This window comes from Peromyscus maniculatus, chromosome 5 (assembly GCF_049852395.1).
Source record: "Peromyscus maniculatus bairdii isolate BWxNUB_F1_BW_parent chromosome 5, HU_Pman_BW_mat_3.1, whole genome shotgun sequence".
Classification (NCBI taxonomy): domain Eukaryota; kingdom Metazoa; phylum Chordata; class Mammalia; order Rodentia; family Cricetidae; genus Peromyscus; species Peromyscus maniculatus.
The window spans coordinates 54,554,704-54,569,925 of NC_134856.1; the positions used below are offsets into that span (position 1 = coordinate 54,554,704).

Genomic DNA, 15,222 nt, shown 5'->3' on the forward strand with positions numbered 1-15,222 from the left:
CCGTGCCTCGCACTGACTCGCTAAAACGTCCATCATCACCCTCCCTGCCAACAAGGACCCGTGCGCGCGTCTGCGCTGCGCGAGGCCCGCACTCACCTGGTTTCGGGCGCGCAGAATCCAGCCCGGTCTCGCGCGCGCTGCTGCGCCCCGCACCAGCTTTCCACGGCCGCGACCCTGCAGCCAGGGCCGCTCCCTGCCGCGCTCCCCGCCAGCGCCGCCCGCTTTCCGGAACCGGCCTGGCGTGCAGTGTCGGAGGCCCCGCGGCGGCGGCAGGCCGAGCCCATAGGGGCATCAGGCCAACTCCCCCCGCGCCCGCAGGCTTCTCTACTCTTATTATTAAAGGATCCCCCGGAACGTGTTTACGTTGAGCCTTGTAAACTTCCTGCCCCGGACTTTGCCATCTCTCAGGAAATCAGAACCTGCGCTTGTAAAAGGGGACTCGGGGCCGCGGGGCCAACTAAGCGGATTTCAGAGTTGAGCAGGGGGGGAGGGGGCTCCGAGGAGACTTCGCTGTTTGAGTTCAGATCTGAGAGTGGCGTGTGTGTGATTGAGGGCGATCGCAATGGCAGCTCCTGTGGGACCATGGGGTACGTGAGTGGGGTGCGCACTGGGTGCAAGTTTGTATGTCTGAGTTGGTGATTTGGGAATTCGCTTGGGGCATCACTGCGTGTGCGCTCCGAGCGCGCGTTAAAGCACGCGTGTGTGTTTGTGCGCCCTCATGAATGAGTGAGCCGGCCGTCCTGCTGGGGAACCTGCGCGGTTCGAGGCGCTGCAAGAACTGAAGCCACTCGCCGGGTCCCGCTTGCAGCGCTGGAGACAAAAGCGCCCGCGAAGCGGCCTGCGGTTTCGTTTTCCGCCGGCGATCGGCCGGGGCAGTGGCTGCAGCGCGGCTGGGCGAGTCGGAGGACCGCCGAGCGCCGGCGCAGCGCTTCCCGGGGCGGGGAGTGAGGGGAGGCGGTCCCTCTCGGGAACTTACGCCGTCCTGCCTCGAGGGCCGGGAACCCAGTCGCTTGCTCTGCCCACGCTGGTCACGACCCAAGGCCTTCGCCACCGCCGCAGCCCAGTGTGCTGGAAAGACCGGGGCCCCGGGCGCGTGTCCAGCCCAGTCGTCCGGGCCTAGGAGGCGGGAGCCGGCGCACCGGGTCCAGGTCGGCAGAGGCGGGGCGGGCTGTGCAGATCGGGCAGGGCGGGGGCCGAGGGGGCGCGCGGGGAGGGACCTGGGGGGCCTCGCGCTGGCTGAGTAACGGCGGGGGGGATCGGACGCTGAAGGCTGCGGGGGCGCAAAGGCGTGCAGCCCCCCGGGGGGGGCGGTGCCGGGCCCCCTAACGCGCGTGGCCTCCCGCAAGGAGGAGGAGGAGAATCGCGAGCCAGGGGAGGGCGGGCACGCGGGGGAGGCGCGCTCGGGAGCCGCAGTGACGGCAGAGGTGCAGCCGCCCCGCGCAGCCCCCTCCCCTCCCTCCCCTCCTGCTCCTCCTCCTCCCGGCTCGGCGGCGCAGAGCAGCGGCGGCAGCGGCGGCGGCAGCAGCCACCCGATGTCCGCGCCCGACAAGCAGCAGCCGCCGCACGGCGGGGGCACAGGAGGAGGCGGCGGCGCGGGCGGCCAGGCCATGGACCCCGCGGCGACGGGCCCCACCAAGGCCAAGAAGACCAACGCCGGCGTGCGGCGGCCGGAGAAGCCGCCCTACTCGTACATCGCACTCATCGTCATGGCCATCCAGAGCTCGCCCAGCAAGCGCCTGACGCTCAGCGAGATCTACCAGTTCCTGCAGGCGCGCTTCCCCTTCTTCCGAGGCGCCTACCAGGGCTGGAAGAACTCGGTGCGCCACAACCTGTCACTGAACGAGTGCTTCATCAAGCTGCCCAAGGGCCTCGGGCGGCCCGGCAAGGGCCACTACTGGACCATCGACCCAGCCAGCGAGTTCATGTTCGAGGAGGGCTCGTTCCGCCGGCGGCCGCGCGGCTTCCGAAGGAAATGCCAGGCGCTCAAGCCTGTGTACAGTATGGTGAACGGGCTGGGCTTCAACCACCTCCCCGATACCTACGGCTTCCAGGGCTCCGGAGGCCTCTCCTGTGCTCCCAACAGCCTGGCGCTGGAGGGCGGCTTGGGCATGATGAATGGCCACTTGGCGGGCAACGTGGACGGCATGGCTTTGCCCAGCCACTCGGTGCCACACCTGCCCTCCAACGGCGGCCACTCGTACATGGGCGGCTGCGGTGGCTCTGCGGCCGGAGAATACCCGCACCACGACAGCTCGGTGCCCGCTTCCCCGCTGCTGCCGGCCGGCGCCGGCGGGGTCATGGAGCCGCACGCTGTCTACTCGAGTTCCGCGGCAGCCTGGCCGCCCTCGGCCTCCGCCGCTCTCAACAGCGGGACCTCCTACATCAAGCAACAGCCTCTATCCCCTTGTAACCCAGCGGCCAACCCCCTGTCGGGCAGCCTCTCCACGCACTCCCTGGACCAGCCGTACCTGCACCAAAACAGTCACAACGGGCCGGCGGAACTGCAAGGTGAGTGAGTGCAAGGGTCCCCAACCCCAGACCCCTGACAGCCTGTGAACCAGTCCAGCTCCCAGAGCGAGCGCTAGCCCCAACTCTGAGGGGGGAGACAGCAATCCACTAGGATGCCTTTGGGTACCGCTGCTCTCTCTGACGAGTGGGTGTAGTTTGATACCCTCTCGGTTTAGGCTGGTTTAGTTTCTATTCTGGCTTCTCTTTGCTGGCTGCCCTAAGCCTGTCCAGGTAGGCCCCATTCTCACCCCCCAAAAGAGTCAGAGGCCAGTACTCGTAAGCCCATTAGGGCATGTGGGTTCCTTCACATCTAGCAAAAGGTGCCCCCTGTGTGTAATCAGAGGCCTAACCCTGGCCAGTAGGCCCACCTTTCTGATGGAAGTCCCCATGGAAGGAGTCTGTGTTGGGCAAGAGCTGAAGAGTTAGGCCCAAAGTAAGAGCTAGGCCCAAAGCGGCCTGGGCCCAACACGAAGAGGCTCAGCCCAGGCTCTTCAGGAAACTTGGCCTGGTGAGTTCAGGGGCATTTTGTGCTGACAGAAGCTGGCCCATGTGGTGACCGGGTCTGGAGCTGAGGATCTGAGTTACAGGCCCCAGGGCTCTTTGTCTTTCTGGATCTAGGTTTCAAGGTCCCTCAGTGCCCACCCCAGACTCACCTCACTGAGACAGAAGATAGCCAGCACGTTCTACTCTTAGCCCTTTATGGGTAGCTTTCTCCTTCCGGGCCTAGTTCTGGAAGGAGAAATGGGTAGAGGGGTGGCCAGAAATAAGCTGTCACGAGCCCCTGGGAGGCAGAACACTAGGCAGGACATGGTGGGCCACCTCTCTTCAGGTCAATCTCCAACTTATACCAAGTTAAAATCCCATTTCCACACATCCTGGGCACTGACTGTCTGTCCTTCAGGAGAGGGACCGTTCTGGGTTGAAGGTAATCGAACCCAGCCCATGGCTCTGAAGCTTGCTGACCCACGTTGGGCCTCTCCCTTCACCAGGGTGGAAGTGACAGCTGTAGAAACCTCAGTCTCCCAGGCTCTGGGGCACCAGAAGCCATAAGTGCTTCCTTTGCTGTCCTCTTCGGCTTCGAAGAAGCCCTCGGACAGGCACAGTGTCCAGGCTGGAGAGGCCTGGGGCAGTTGGAGCTTCCCCAAGCAAGACTTGTAGCCAAGTGTTCTAGTATGGGTCCTGGGATGCACAGGGAGGGGCCGTTTCTCTTCCCCGGTTCTGTCCCCACTGAGGGCTGGAAAATGCTGGGGCCAGGCAGAGGCGGCGGTGTGCCTGGTCAGCACAGGGCTTCTTCGCTCCGGACTCCCGCCTTAGAAGCTAATATCTTGCTCCCCGCTCTTGCTACCACCTCGCCCTCCAGGCATCCCTCGGTATCACTCACAGTCGCCCAGCATGTGTGACCGGAAGGAGTTCGTCTTCTCCTTCAATGCCATGGCGTCGTCTTCGATGCACTCCACCGGTGGGGGCTCCTACTACCACCAGCAGGTCACCTACCAAGACATCAAGCCGTGTGTGATGTGAAGCTGAGGCCGTGGGCCCTGCAGCCCAGCCTGGCCGGCCCAGGGACCAGGAGCCCACAGCCACAAACTGCTTTACTCCGGAGGTATAACCGTCAGCAAGAGACAAGGGCCCGTCCCCTTCCCTAACGGATTATTTGGAAAGAAAACCCCAACACAGACCTGGCCCTGTGGTCGGCGACTCCACCCCCCACTCCCTCACTAATTTCTAAAAACACAGTGGCCAGTGGGGCCAGATCGGACTGCAGCTGTCAATAAATAAATACTTATTTTCAGCCCCATTGAAAGCAGCCACGAAGGTGCTGTGTCGGGGATCGCCAGCTACATGGAAAGAATTCTGCCGAGGTCTCTCCACCCCTCCCACACCAAGGGACAGTTTTTAGAAGCACGAACATGTGAGACCAATCATTATCAAATACTTTTATTTTTGATTGAGTATTTATCTTTTAATTTTTAATTTTTTTTGAAAGAATGTCTTGAAATGCACAGTTCTCCCCTCAGCCATCTTTTTTTCTCCCCTCCTTGGGAGGAGGAAAGGACCAGGCGTGGCATCCCCCTCTCCCAACCTGGGGTCTCCTCCAAGCAGTCACAGGTGGATCTTCATGGGAATGACGCGGATACCCGGAGCCACTGTTTGTCTTTTAAAAAAGAAAACCGGCTGAGAAGCTGCCCCAGCCTCCTTCCGTCCCTTCCATTTTCTTCTTCCTCCAGCGTCTTTCACTTGGTTTGGAGCTGCGTTTTGACCTCTTCGGTGGGTGTCTTTCTGTTTCCCAGTCTCTACTGTAACTCTGAAAGGAAACGAACACAAACGGAGGAGGTTTGCTCGATCAGGTGGTGTAGTTCAGGCTCTCTGACACCGTAGACAGGCTCAGCCTGTTATTTATTCTGCTTTCTTTTCCTAATCAAAACACCACGTAGCTCTGCCCTCTCAGTATTAATGGTGTGACTTGGTTGGCAATATTTGCCGTGTAGAGTTTTTTTTTTTATTTGATGCCCATTGTAAATTTGAAACAAAGACCAATCCGTGTAAAAACAAATTTCCATATGTTTTATATAAATATATATAAAATGAAGGACTGTCCCCCTTTTTAGTATTTCGGCCGCAGAGGTGCGGCGTCTGTGACACATATTTTAAACCTTCTGCACTGTATAAAAGGACAATCCGAGAGTATGCTTTTTGTGTATTTTTTTCCTACAAAAAGAACAAAAATAAAAATGTGTAACATTTGTACATGGCCTCTTAAACTCTTGTTGCTAGAAATAAACTCGAGTGGCTACTTTGGTGGAGGTAACAGACCAACGCATTGCAGATCCTGGGAGCTTCAGCTCCCTGGACAAGACAAAAACAAAACAAAACTTGAAGTCTAGGTGAATCTCAACCCCCACCCACCCCCGTTAGTCCTCTGTTTCACTCTTCATTTCACACTGGAGTCAAACCTGGGTAGGGCTAACTTTTTTTCCTTCCGCTTCTAGTTTTTGAAGATGAGCCCTCGGTTGTCCTAAATGTTGTTTCTTGGTTTGAAGAAATAATCAAACATTTAAAGAAAAACTGTAGTCTTCCATTCTTGGGGAAAAGTGTCTGTGTGTGTGTGTGTGTGTGTGTGTGTGTGTGTGTGTGTGTGTGTGTGTGTACAGAGGCTTTAACATATATTTACGCATAACTTTTTTTTTTTTTTCAAGACAGGGTTTCTCTGTGTAGCAACTCAATCTGTAGCCCCAGGCTGACCTTGAACTCGCGGAGATCCGCCAGCCTCTGCCTCACGAGTGCTGAGATTAAGGGCGTGCACCACCACCGCCCAGGCTACAAACTTTCTCTGCTACCTTGAGCCCAGTTTACTCCAGGCATGAGCCTTGACCTGTCTTGCATTCTGTTGTAGATAATGAAGGTACTTCAAAGGTTTGTTGGTTATATTTTGTCTATTTTTTTAAATTGCCTGATGCTCTTCTCCGATGGACTCCTGTAAAACCCAGCCAGGAAGAGACCTTCCATCCGTGGGTGCCCACGGCTACATCCATGTTCCCGCCCCTAGCATTATTTGCCTTCCAAATCGTATTTTAACCCCCTCTTCTGGAGACAACGAACAGCTAAGCTCTGGGCTCCATCACCAACCGCCGCCCACCTAGGAAAACAAACACAATAAGCCGCATTGTTGGTGCCGCGGTCCTGACCCACCGCAGTGTCTGTGCACTGTGGGGTCGCGCCTCAGAAGCTGCTTCTTCTCAGACTTGACATTCTGGACGGGAGGGTAATTTCTCCGGTGCTCTGTTACATCAAAATTATCAATAAACTCGTCCGGGCAATTAATGTCCCAAACTAACAGCTGTCTATAAAACCCAGATAAAGAGGACAGGAAAAGGCCGGAGCTGGGGCATCTGCAGCATCGCGCGGGGGCTGCGGCCTCGCTGCTCTCACGGTCCTGCGGCCTGGAGCAGGTTCGAAGCCAGGGGGAGGCTCTGTCCTCCACAGTCCGAGACCTCCACTCGGGCCGGAAAGCAGGTCCAGGGAAAAGCCTCTGGGCCCTAGAGCCGGGAACCTCCCTCCCCAGGGCTGATTGCGCCCCAGTGAGGACAGTGGAAACAAGGAGGCGGCCCCGTGCAGTGGCTTCTGCGCCCCGGATGCCCCGGCGGCGGCGGCGGACCCCGAACCCCAGCTTCTGGCTCATCACTAGGCTCCTGTGCGGGTTTCGCGGGATTTCCCAGCTCCCCCACATCAAGGCCGGCTGAGTGGAAGGGACCCAGAGTGGCTCCTGCAGAACTGGCCAGGGCCCGGGGGATGGCGCCCGGACTCTCCCTTTGGCCTGAACGGACTGACGCTGGAGGGTGGGAGGGAAAGTCCGGCCTTCCCAGGAGGAGGGCTGGGCTCCAGGCAAGCTGTGAGGGCCGGATTCGGCCCGGCAAGATCGCCTAACCCGCTTTGGTTTCCCGCCGCCGCTTTGATGGCGCCAGGGTTTCCCCCGGGCTCATTCTGGCTTAGGTTCGTACAAGCTGGGAAGGGCCCGCCGCTGTGCCCACGAAAGCACTCGGGCACATGCAAGTCACAGGCTTAAATTGGAACAAGAGCCTCTGAGTGGCACGGAATTGTGCTTACTTATTGTTAGCGCAGACTGAGCTGTGTTATCTCCAAGCACCCTTGCAGAACGGTCCAGAGGCCCCGTGTGTGTTTATGGCCTAAGGCAGAAGGCCCGGGGATGGACAAGCCGCCGTGAGGCACAGAGCTCAGCCCCGTGGGTGAATCACACAGTCTCCTCCACAACCTCCTCTTGCGGACCTGGGTGCACAGCCTCCTAGGTCCCGGACTCTAGGTCCCACAGACCTAGTCGGGAGGAACTGCCGTAGCCAGACCACAGGGACCAAACCCAGGCCCAGCCTGACCTCAGCTCCTAGGATCTAGGGACGGACGACAGGGTGTGAGCTGTGGTGTGCAGGTGCGATCTATTGTCCTTTCTCTTTGGGACTGAAGGGTCTAAGGCAGGGAAGGGGTGGTGCTGCACCCAAACCTGGCCCCCTGTCTGTCAGATGCGCATCAGTGACTATTCCTAGGAGGGACTGGAAATACCCTGAGTCCTTGCCCTGGGGCCTGGTATTGTGCAAACCAAGTCACCGCTCTCTGCTTTCCTCATCTGACAGTGTCCCAGTGAGATGGGACAGTGATGTGCTCAGGTGGAAGGGGACACAATGCCCTGGCACCCAGAAGGGAGAGGGGCAGCCTTCAGACCCCTGGTGTTTCTCACTGTGGGGAAGGGGGGCAGGTCGACAACATGCACGGGCCAGCCAGTCCACACTGTCCGGGAGCTGCCTCTCGGGTGCTTCCTATGAGCACCCAGGTTGGAGATGGCTAAACAGGAGGTCTGGGCCTGAGACTCCCACACAGACCAGAATATTCTGACACCTGAGGGCCGCGGGTGGGGAGAAGAAAGGATTTCATTCCTGCTGGTGGCTCTCAGTGACCCGCCACATCAGGGTTCTTTTATAGCATGTTGTTCTCTAGAAGAGGGACAGGGGGTCTCCACAACATGACAGGGGTCCTCCCCTCAGCTTGACAGGGATCCTGGTAAGGAATGAAGTGTGAGCTCCTCCTCAGAGTCCTTCCAACCCCAGGCGACCCTGCCGAGGTGACTTGGTCTGCCCTCTGCTGCCCTCTCCTGCCCGCCCTGGCTCCCGTGGTAGTTAGGGAAAGCTGGGTGCCCCGGGGAAATAGGCGGCATTCAGGAGACTCTCGCATCCTGGCGGCCCTCTCCAGAGGGGGCACCTCAGCCCACCCTCACAACATCTCTTAGGTGGCTCCCACCGCCCCTCCCCGCAGGCATGGAAGTCAAACTCAGAGAGGACGCAAAGGCGCTGGTGTAGACTAGGAGGGTGTGGGACTGGGGGCTCAGACTCTGGACTTTGTGCCCTGTTTTCCTGGATAACCCATCATCGGTGGAGAGGAGAATGGTGAAGAGGTGTTTCTGACCCAGCCCGGGCTGGCCTCCATGCTACACAAGGGCCGCCAGACCCTGCCCAGCTTTCCCGCTGGGCCCAGGAAGGCTGCAGGCGCTCAGGGTAAACGGTCAGACTGGGGACTCCGACTCCCCCCCTGGAGTTACAGAAACTGCCATTTCAATTTTCACCATGGCTCCCTGCCTGCTCCCCTTTCTTCCTGCAACCCCTTGGTACAGTGGAAATAAACATGAAGCAAAAGTTGACACAAGACCAGAGAAGCTGTGGGCGGCAGTCGGGTGCGGCTGCCTGATTCTGTTTCTCCGGGTAAGGGGAGGAAGGGGCCTTCTTTCCTGCAAGGCCAGGTGGGGCCGCTGCCAGCCTCTGGCCTGTTGTAGAGATGAACAGATGGATCGTGGACCTTTAACAGTGAGCTTTTTTCCTGCCTGCATTTCTTCACTCCCTCTCCCTTTCTCCATTACTCCTTCTCTCCTCCTTTTCGGTACTGAGCTTCATCCCCAGGGTCTCACTCTTAGGATGCTGTCTACCATGGAGCTCTACTCCCACCCTTATAACAATTTCTGGTGTGCTTTGACAGCCCAGAGAGGAATACAACCCTCGAGAAACAACAGGATGGGTAAAGAGAGACCACAGCTGTTCAACCCACCCACACTGAGTACCTAAAGGTCCACACTGAGCAGCCTCGGATGCCTGGCAATAGACCTGTTCACAGTAGTCAGGTCGGCATAGCCCTGCCAGTGCCAGGGTGCCCGTGGTCACGGACTGGCCATAGGAAAGAAAGAAGCCCGCTCCGCAGAGAGCATGGTAGGAAGATGGGGTTACCCAGGCGGGGCTGCACACCTGTTCTGTTCAGAGCAGGTGCTGGGTCCTGCGGCTGTTTCTCCCACCAGGGAAGCTCATGTGACTCCCCCGAAGGGATGTCACTGGGCCTGGGCCACCCAAGGGACGGTTGGGTGGGGTAGTGTGAACAGAGCTGAAAGCTAGCCCTACTGAGCCCAGCCACAGTGCCTGCACAGCCCTCTCCGTGGGCCGTTTGCCTGGGTAAGTAATATGGACCCAGTCCATATTACTCTGTCATAGTTCTGGTGTTCCGTGCCCTCGTGGTGACACAGCATGGTCTGGGGGAGGACCGTGTGCTGAGCCTCTCTCAGCATCTTATTAAAACTAGTGACATTACGCCAGGGAGACGGGGTGTGTGTGTGGGGGGGGGGCTTGTTCCCTGACTGTCTGGGTCACGGCCATGTGGAAGAATGCCAGGTTCTTAGATGTCCCTGAAAAAGGACAAGTCGTCTGTCTTTGGGAATGTATCCCGAAAGCAAGTTCTAGATAGGCACACGGTGTCTCTGGGTTTCTGTGGGACAGGGGCTTGGCAGGACTGAGTTCTCACTGGACCCCCAGCATCGGCTCCAGTCGTCAGGCTGGGTCAAGAGAGCTAGGCCTGTGTGAAGGGAGGTAGCAACAGGGGGGCCAGAGGGGTAAACCCTGGGAGGGGAGGGCAGCAGATGGGCAGGGGGCGGCAGGCTGCACTCTATTGTGGAGTCAGTACAGGAAGAGAGAGCTCAAACTGCCCTGGGATTTTGCCCCTGGCTATGTCTAACGAGGAGACAGCGCCACCTGCTGTCCATTTCTCACGGTTCCTGCTAGAACTACAGAAAATGGATTTCACCAGCCCGCAGGCAGGCATGTATGTTCAGAGGAGTGGACTCTGTTTCAGACCCTTAGACCTCAGTTTGGGGGAGGTGGGTTATTTTCGTTTGGAGCTGAACTAACTATCTTCTCCTAGTTACATAAGCGATAGGCCTTTAGGAAAATGGACTTCAGAAAAGTGGAGTGTAAAGTCACTTCCGGGCCCATCCCAGGCAGCGTTCCGGTCCCTGAACACATGCCCTGGATACCGAGACCGTGTGGCCCCTGGAGAAGCAGATAATGGACATGCTGATTCGGGGCTCCTAGCCACAAGGTGTGGTTCCAGGCCTGACTCTGCCTCTTCTTCACTTTGCTTCCCTCCTGTGGTGGGTGGGTAGGGTGGGTGAGAAGTATGCTGCCAGTCTTAAAAGGGTTAACTCTGAAGAACTCGGGCACAGAGAGGGTGAGCCCTGCCTGAGGTCACACAGCTAGAGCACACTCCCGCCCCCCCCCAGGCTGTGTGTGACTTTGACTCCAAATTCTTCAACCACTCAATGTTCTCTGTGTTCTGACAAGTTGCTGTGGCTTCCAGTTGGCCTGGAGGCCCTGCTTGTGGTCAGGAGATGAGCAGGTCAGTGTTCCCCTGGGAACAGCCTTTTTGCATTCCACCGGGCCAGGATCCAGGGATCCAGCCAGTGCTGGCCTAAGACCCTTATCGGGAAAGCTGCTACCGGTGGGTTTGTCTGAACCGCAGGTGGGAGCGATGTTGGATTTACCCACAGCTCAGCACCTCAAGACCGATGCTGACCGCTTCCAACCACCAAAGTATGGAGCATCCACACCACACGGGCATGTGTCAGCTCCCATTTCAACCACCGTGATTTATGGCTCTGGAAAATAAAGGGCTCCATTCACAGGAGGCAGCCCTGCCTCTTCGAAGGAAAGAGTGCGGCTCCTCACCTAAGTCTGCTTGTCTGGACATCTGCAGCAGTTCCCAGTAAAAACCTTGGGTGACCCGGGCTCTCTGGGGCTTGGCAGCACGGAGGGATCAGAAGAGCTCCAGGGTCTTTGGGACCCGCGGTGTTGTCCACAGGAGCACCCGAGAGGCAGGGGCCACAACCTAGAGGGGAGAGGGTGGAAGGATGCAGGATGGACCCTGCACAGTGGGTGACCCTGACAGCCACGCCACAGACCCAAGTCCATGTGTCCTCTGCTGCGGGAAGACCGAAGTCACCTCACCGGGGAGGGATGATTTTCTCTCCTGTCAAATGGCCCTGACTTGAGCCTGACACTGGGGGTAAAGGGCAACTTGGCTGAGCTCCTGGGACCTCAGCTGCCCGAGGAACCTGCATCTGCAAAAATGATGGTTATGGTAAACCCTCCATCTACTCCTGTGAATTACCATTCTTTAGAGGAAATGTAGATCTATACTTTAATATATGATTTATGTGTGCTTATCATTATCTGTGATGATAAGTGAAACTGCATGCCTAGTTACCAAGGAAGCATACACTTGCCCTAGGTTTACTGGCTTATAACAATAAGTCATCTCATGAGGTTACAGGGCTGCTTCTCTGGGACCAGTGAGGGCTCCACGCCCCCTTGGCCCAGGATCCCTTCCAAAACAGCACACCATCCTGGCAGTGCTGGATGCCTGGTCCTCTCCATAGGGCAGCCCAGCATCACCACTGCATGGAGCTGGTCCCCAGGTGACAAGCCAAACATGGTGTGACTTTAGCCAGCCGGTGGAGAGAGCTGAAGTGCTCCCTTGGCACTGGGAGTCTTTGGGAGAATAGAAGAGAGCTCCCCTCGCCCCACTAGCTGCAAGGAAAGGGAGTTCAGAGTGTAAGAAAGACGACAGCAGTACCCACTACAGAGTGCTGAGGACCACAGGCTGGGTGTCACCTACATGTCAGCCCTTATACAGGGGTCCTATGAAAGATCTACTTTGCAGAAAGACTCTGGTATTTTGAACTTTGAAGCTGGGCGTGGTGAGAGACAGAGGTGGGCAGATCTCTGTGAGTTTGAGGTCAGCCTGGTCTATGTAGCTAGTTCTAAGCCAGCCAGTGCTATACAGAGAGACCCTGTCTCAAAACACCAAAACAGAGCCAGGAGTAGTGGCACACGCCTTTAATCCCAGCACTCTGGAAGCAGAGGCAGAGGCAGGCAGGTCTCTGAGTTTGAGGCCAGCATGGTAAGTTCCAGGACAGCCAGAGCCACATGGAGAAACCCGGTCTTAAGAAACAAAACATAAATTTTATTTGTATTGAAATGTGATTCTATTTGTATACTAATAAATAAAGTTGCCTGGGGGTCAGAGCTAATAGCAAGCCATAGCAGAAGTCTGGCAGTGGTAGCACACACCCTTAATCCCGATCACATGACAGGCACATCTCTGTGTTCAAGGACATCACCAGCATGGAGACACACGCCTTTCTTTTTCCATAAAAATTTTTTTTTATTAAACATACTAGGTAGGATGTTTAATATCATATATAAAATGAACAAATTAATGGTGCTTGAATTTTGTTTATTTTTTAACAAGAAATTCAATTTTTATAGTTTTTTTAAATACATAAAGGCTTTGGAGTATTATTTTTTTCTTAAGCACCAAATAAAAATATGAAAAGGGACTTAAGAGATTGTTCAGCAGTTAAGAATACTCTTCCAGAACATCCAGATGGGGTGACTACCTGTAATCCAGCTCTGGGGAATCCAGTGCCCTCTTCTGGCCTCTTCAGGCTTCTTCAGCCACTGCTGTACATTACACACACACACACACACACACACACACACACACACACACACACACAAAATTAAAAAGACAAAGAAGATATCTGGGTTTAAAAATGTAGCATTATCTGACCTGTTGAGGGCTGGACTGTGTGACTTTGTTAAGGGCTGGACTGTGAGGCCCTGTTGAGGGCTGGACTGTGTGAGACCCTGTTGAGGGCTGGACTGTGAGACCCTGTTGAGGGCTGGACTGTGAGGCCCTGTTGAGGGCTGGACTGTGAGACCCTGTTGAGGGCTGGACTGTGTGACCCTGTTGAGGGCTGGACTGTGAGACCCTGTTGAGGGCTGGACTGTGTGAGACCCTACTGAGGGCTAGACTGGAGACACACGCCTTTAATCTCAATACCAACCATAGAAGACCTGGAGGTCTGTATAGATGGGCAGTGATGAGGTCATGTGGTTGGGTTTACAACCAATGAGAAGGCAGAACAGAAAGTCTATAAAAGGACAGATGCACAGGAAGTAGTGCTCTTGCTGAGAGGAAGGACAGCAGCGGCAGCGAAGGGTAAGCTCAGCTCTCAGCTACTGCTCTGACCTCTTGGGCTTTTAACTCTGCAATTGGCTCTGTGTTTCTTATTTAATAAGACTGTTCATCTACAATAAATAAATAAATAAATAAATAAATAAATAAATAAATAAATAAATAAATAAATAAATAAATAAAACTGATGTTCTCTTTATGTTCTACTTGGGATGCTAGTCATGGAGCCCAGATAAAGGTACACAAGCACAGACGCCTCCTTCATCGATTTTGCCAGAAGCTGGGGCTATGAGAACAGGAACCTCAGAGGCAGCATCACACACAGGCCAGGTGTCCAGGATCAGGGAAGTCTGCATCAGGCCCAGGTGTCCGTGTGTGTCCATGTCTCTGTGTGTGTGTCCGTGTGTGTGTCCGTGTGTCCGTGTGTGTGTTGGGGGGAATCAAGCCCAGGTGATGGGACCCAGAGGGCAGTATCAGACCAGGACTGGGAGGTGAGCCTGAGTGTTGGCTCCTACAAAGACAGAAAACTTCATCTCAGGCCACAGAAGACCAGCAGCCCTGTGCCTTTAAATGTGTTTCCATGGGCCTGACCATCCAGAGTGCTAGGACAGACTGTGAGTGTTTGTTGTGCGTGCCTGATGGACAAACGTGCTTCACCTAGTGTGACAACTAGTTTTACATCACCTGGATACAAACTGGAGTCATTTTGGAAGGGGGAACCTCAACTAAGGAAATATCCCCACTAGAATGGCCTGTGGGCAAGTTTTTAGTGCATTTTGATTGATGACTGATGGGGTGGAGCTCACTGTAGGCAGTGCCAGCCCTAGGTTGGCAGTCCTGGGTTAAGACACCTAAAGTGACCCCTAGGCTCAGCAACCTCTTCTCTGGCATTCTATCCTTCAAGTCACCATCCGACTCCTCAAAATGATGACTGCTGCTGCTCTGGCCTCTCCCCCCCCCCCCCCCGCCCCGGGGCATCCTGGTTTTTGTATTAAGTGTGGCTCACCATGACTGCAGGACAGGGGGGATGCCGACAGCACCACCTGGAACTTTGACCCTTGTAACCCCAAACCTCATCTCCAATCCAGGGACTAGAATCACCTAGAAGCCAGCATTGGGAGGGTTGATGCCTTGTGGCGCCTCTGCCAGCCCACTTCATTCTGTTCCCATGTTCATATGTGTGTGTGTGTGTGTGTGTGTGTGTGTGTGTGTGTATACAGAGGAGACCAGAGGTCACCTTCTGCTGTCCTCTGCTCTTGCTGGTGACAGTTCCCAAGTATCTGCCTGCTGCTTAGTTCCCTGAGGAGCTTCTGCTAGGACCTTGCTGGACATGCTGGAACTGAAGCATCTCTCTGCAACCACTTCCTGTAAAACTCATCTCACCTACAGGAGCCTGAGCTGCTTATCAGCCACAGCCCCAACGACTTATGAATTTTACCACTGTTACTGTGTGTGTGCCTGTGAGTGTATGCTGTGTGTTCAGTACCCATGGAGGTCAGATGAGGCTGTCAGATATCAATAGCTGAAGCTATGGGTGCTTGTGAGCTTGGTGACATGGGTGGTGGGGGCTGAACTCGTCTTCCGGAAGAGCAGAAAGGGCTCCTAACAACTGAGCATCTCTCTAGCCCCTGCTGCATCTCTCTAGCCCCTGCTGCTACGTTTCTAAAAGCCTCGATATAACGGATGTTGGGAAAGCCATTGGTTTGCATCTTCCTGCATTAGCTACTTTCTCATCACTATGAAGATGCCCAGAGGGGTTTGGCTCAACTTCAGGTATCAGTCCAAGTCATGGCAGGAGGCTGAGGCTCTGTTCTCATCAGAACAGCCAGGATACAGGGCAGGCAAGCACACACAGGA

The 15,222-nt window shown here is 55.7% G+C and overlaps 2 protein-coding genes across 11 annotated transcripts in view; one reads left to right on the forward strand and one right to left on the reverse strand.

Annotated features, from left to right (window-relative positions):
• LOC143273329 (uncharacterized) overlaps positions 1 to 1,089 on the reverse strand; it is a 36,022-nt gene extending 34,933 nt beyond the window's left edge. For all 10 annotated transcript variants that reach the window (XR_013051343.1, XR_013051341.1, XR_013051346.1 and 7 more), the window contains exon 1: positions 97 to 1,089. Coding sequence is in view for 2 of the 10 variants with exons in the window: in XM_076572220.1 (XP_076428335.1) it covers positions 97 to 284 (188 nt within the window). In the remaining 8 variants the exon portion in view is untranslated. The remainder of the gene's footprint in view (positions 1 to 96) is intronic.
• A 294-nt stretch (positions 1,090 to 1,383) lies between these two features.
• On the forward strand, positions 1,384 to 5,256 carry Foxf1 (forkhead box F1). The gene is made up of 2 exons (XM_006990148.4): positions 1,384 to 2,508; positions 3,869 to 5,256. The coding sequence occupies exons 1-2, from the start codon at positions 1,533 to 1,535 to the stop codon at positions 4,027 to 4,029; spliced, it is 1,137 nt and encodes a 378-aa protein (XP_006990210.1). The 5' UTR covers positions 1,384 to 1,532; the 3' UTR covers positions 4,030 to 5,256.
• Positions 5,257 to 15,222: the final 9,966 nt, after the last annotated feature.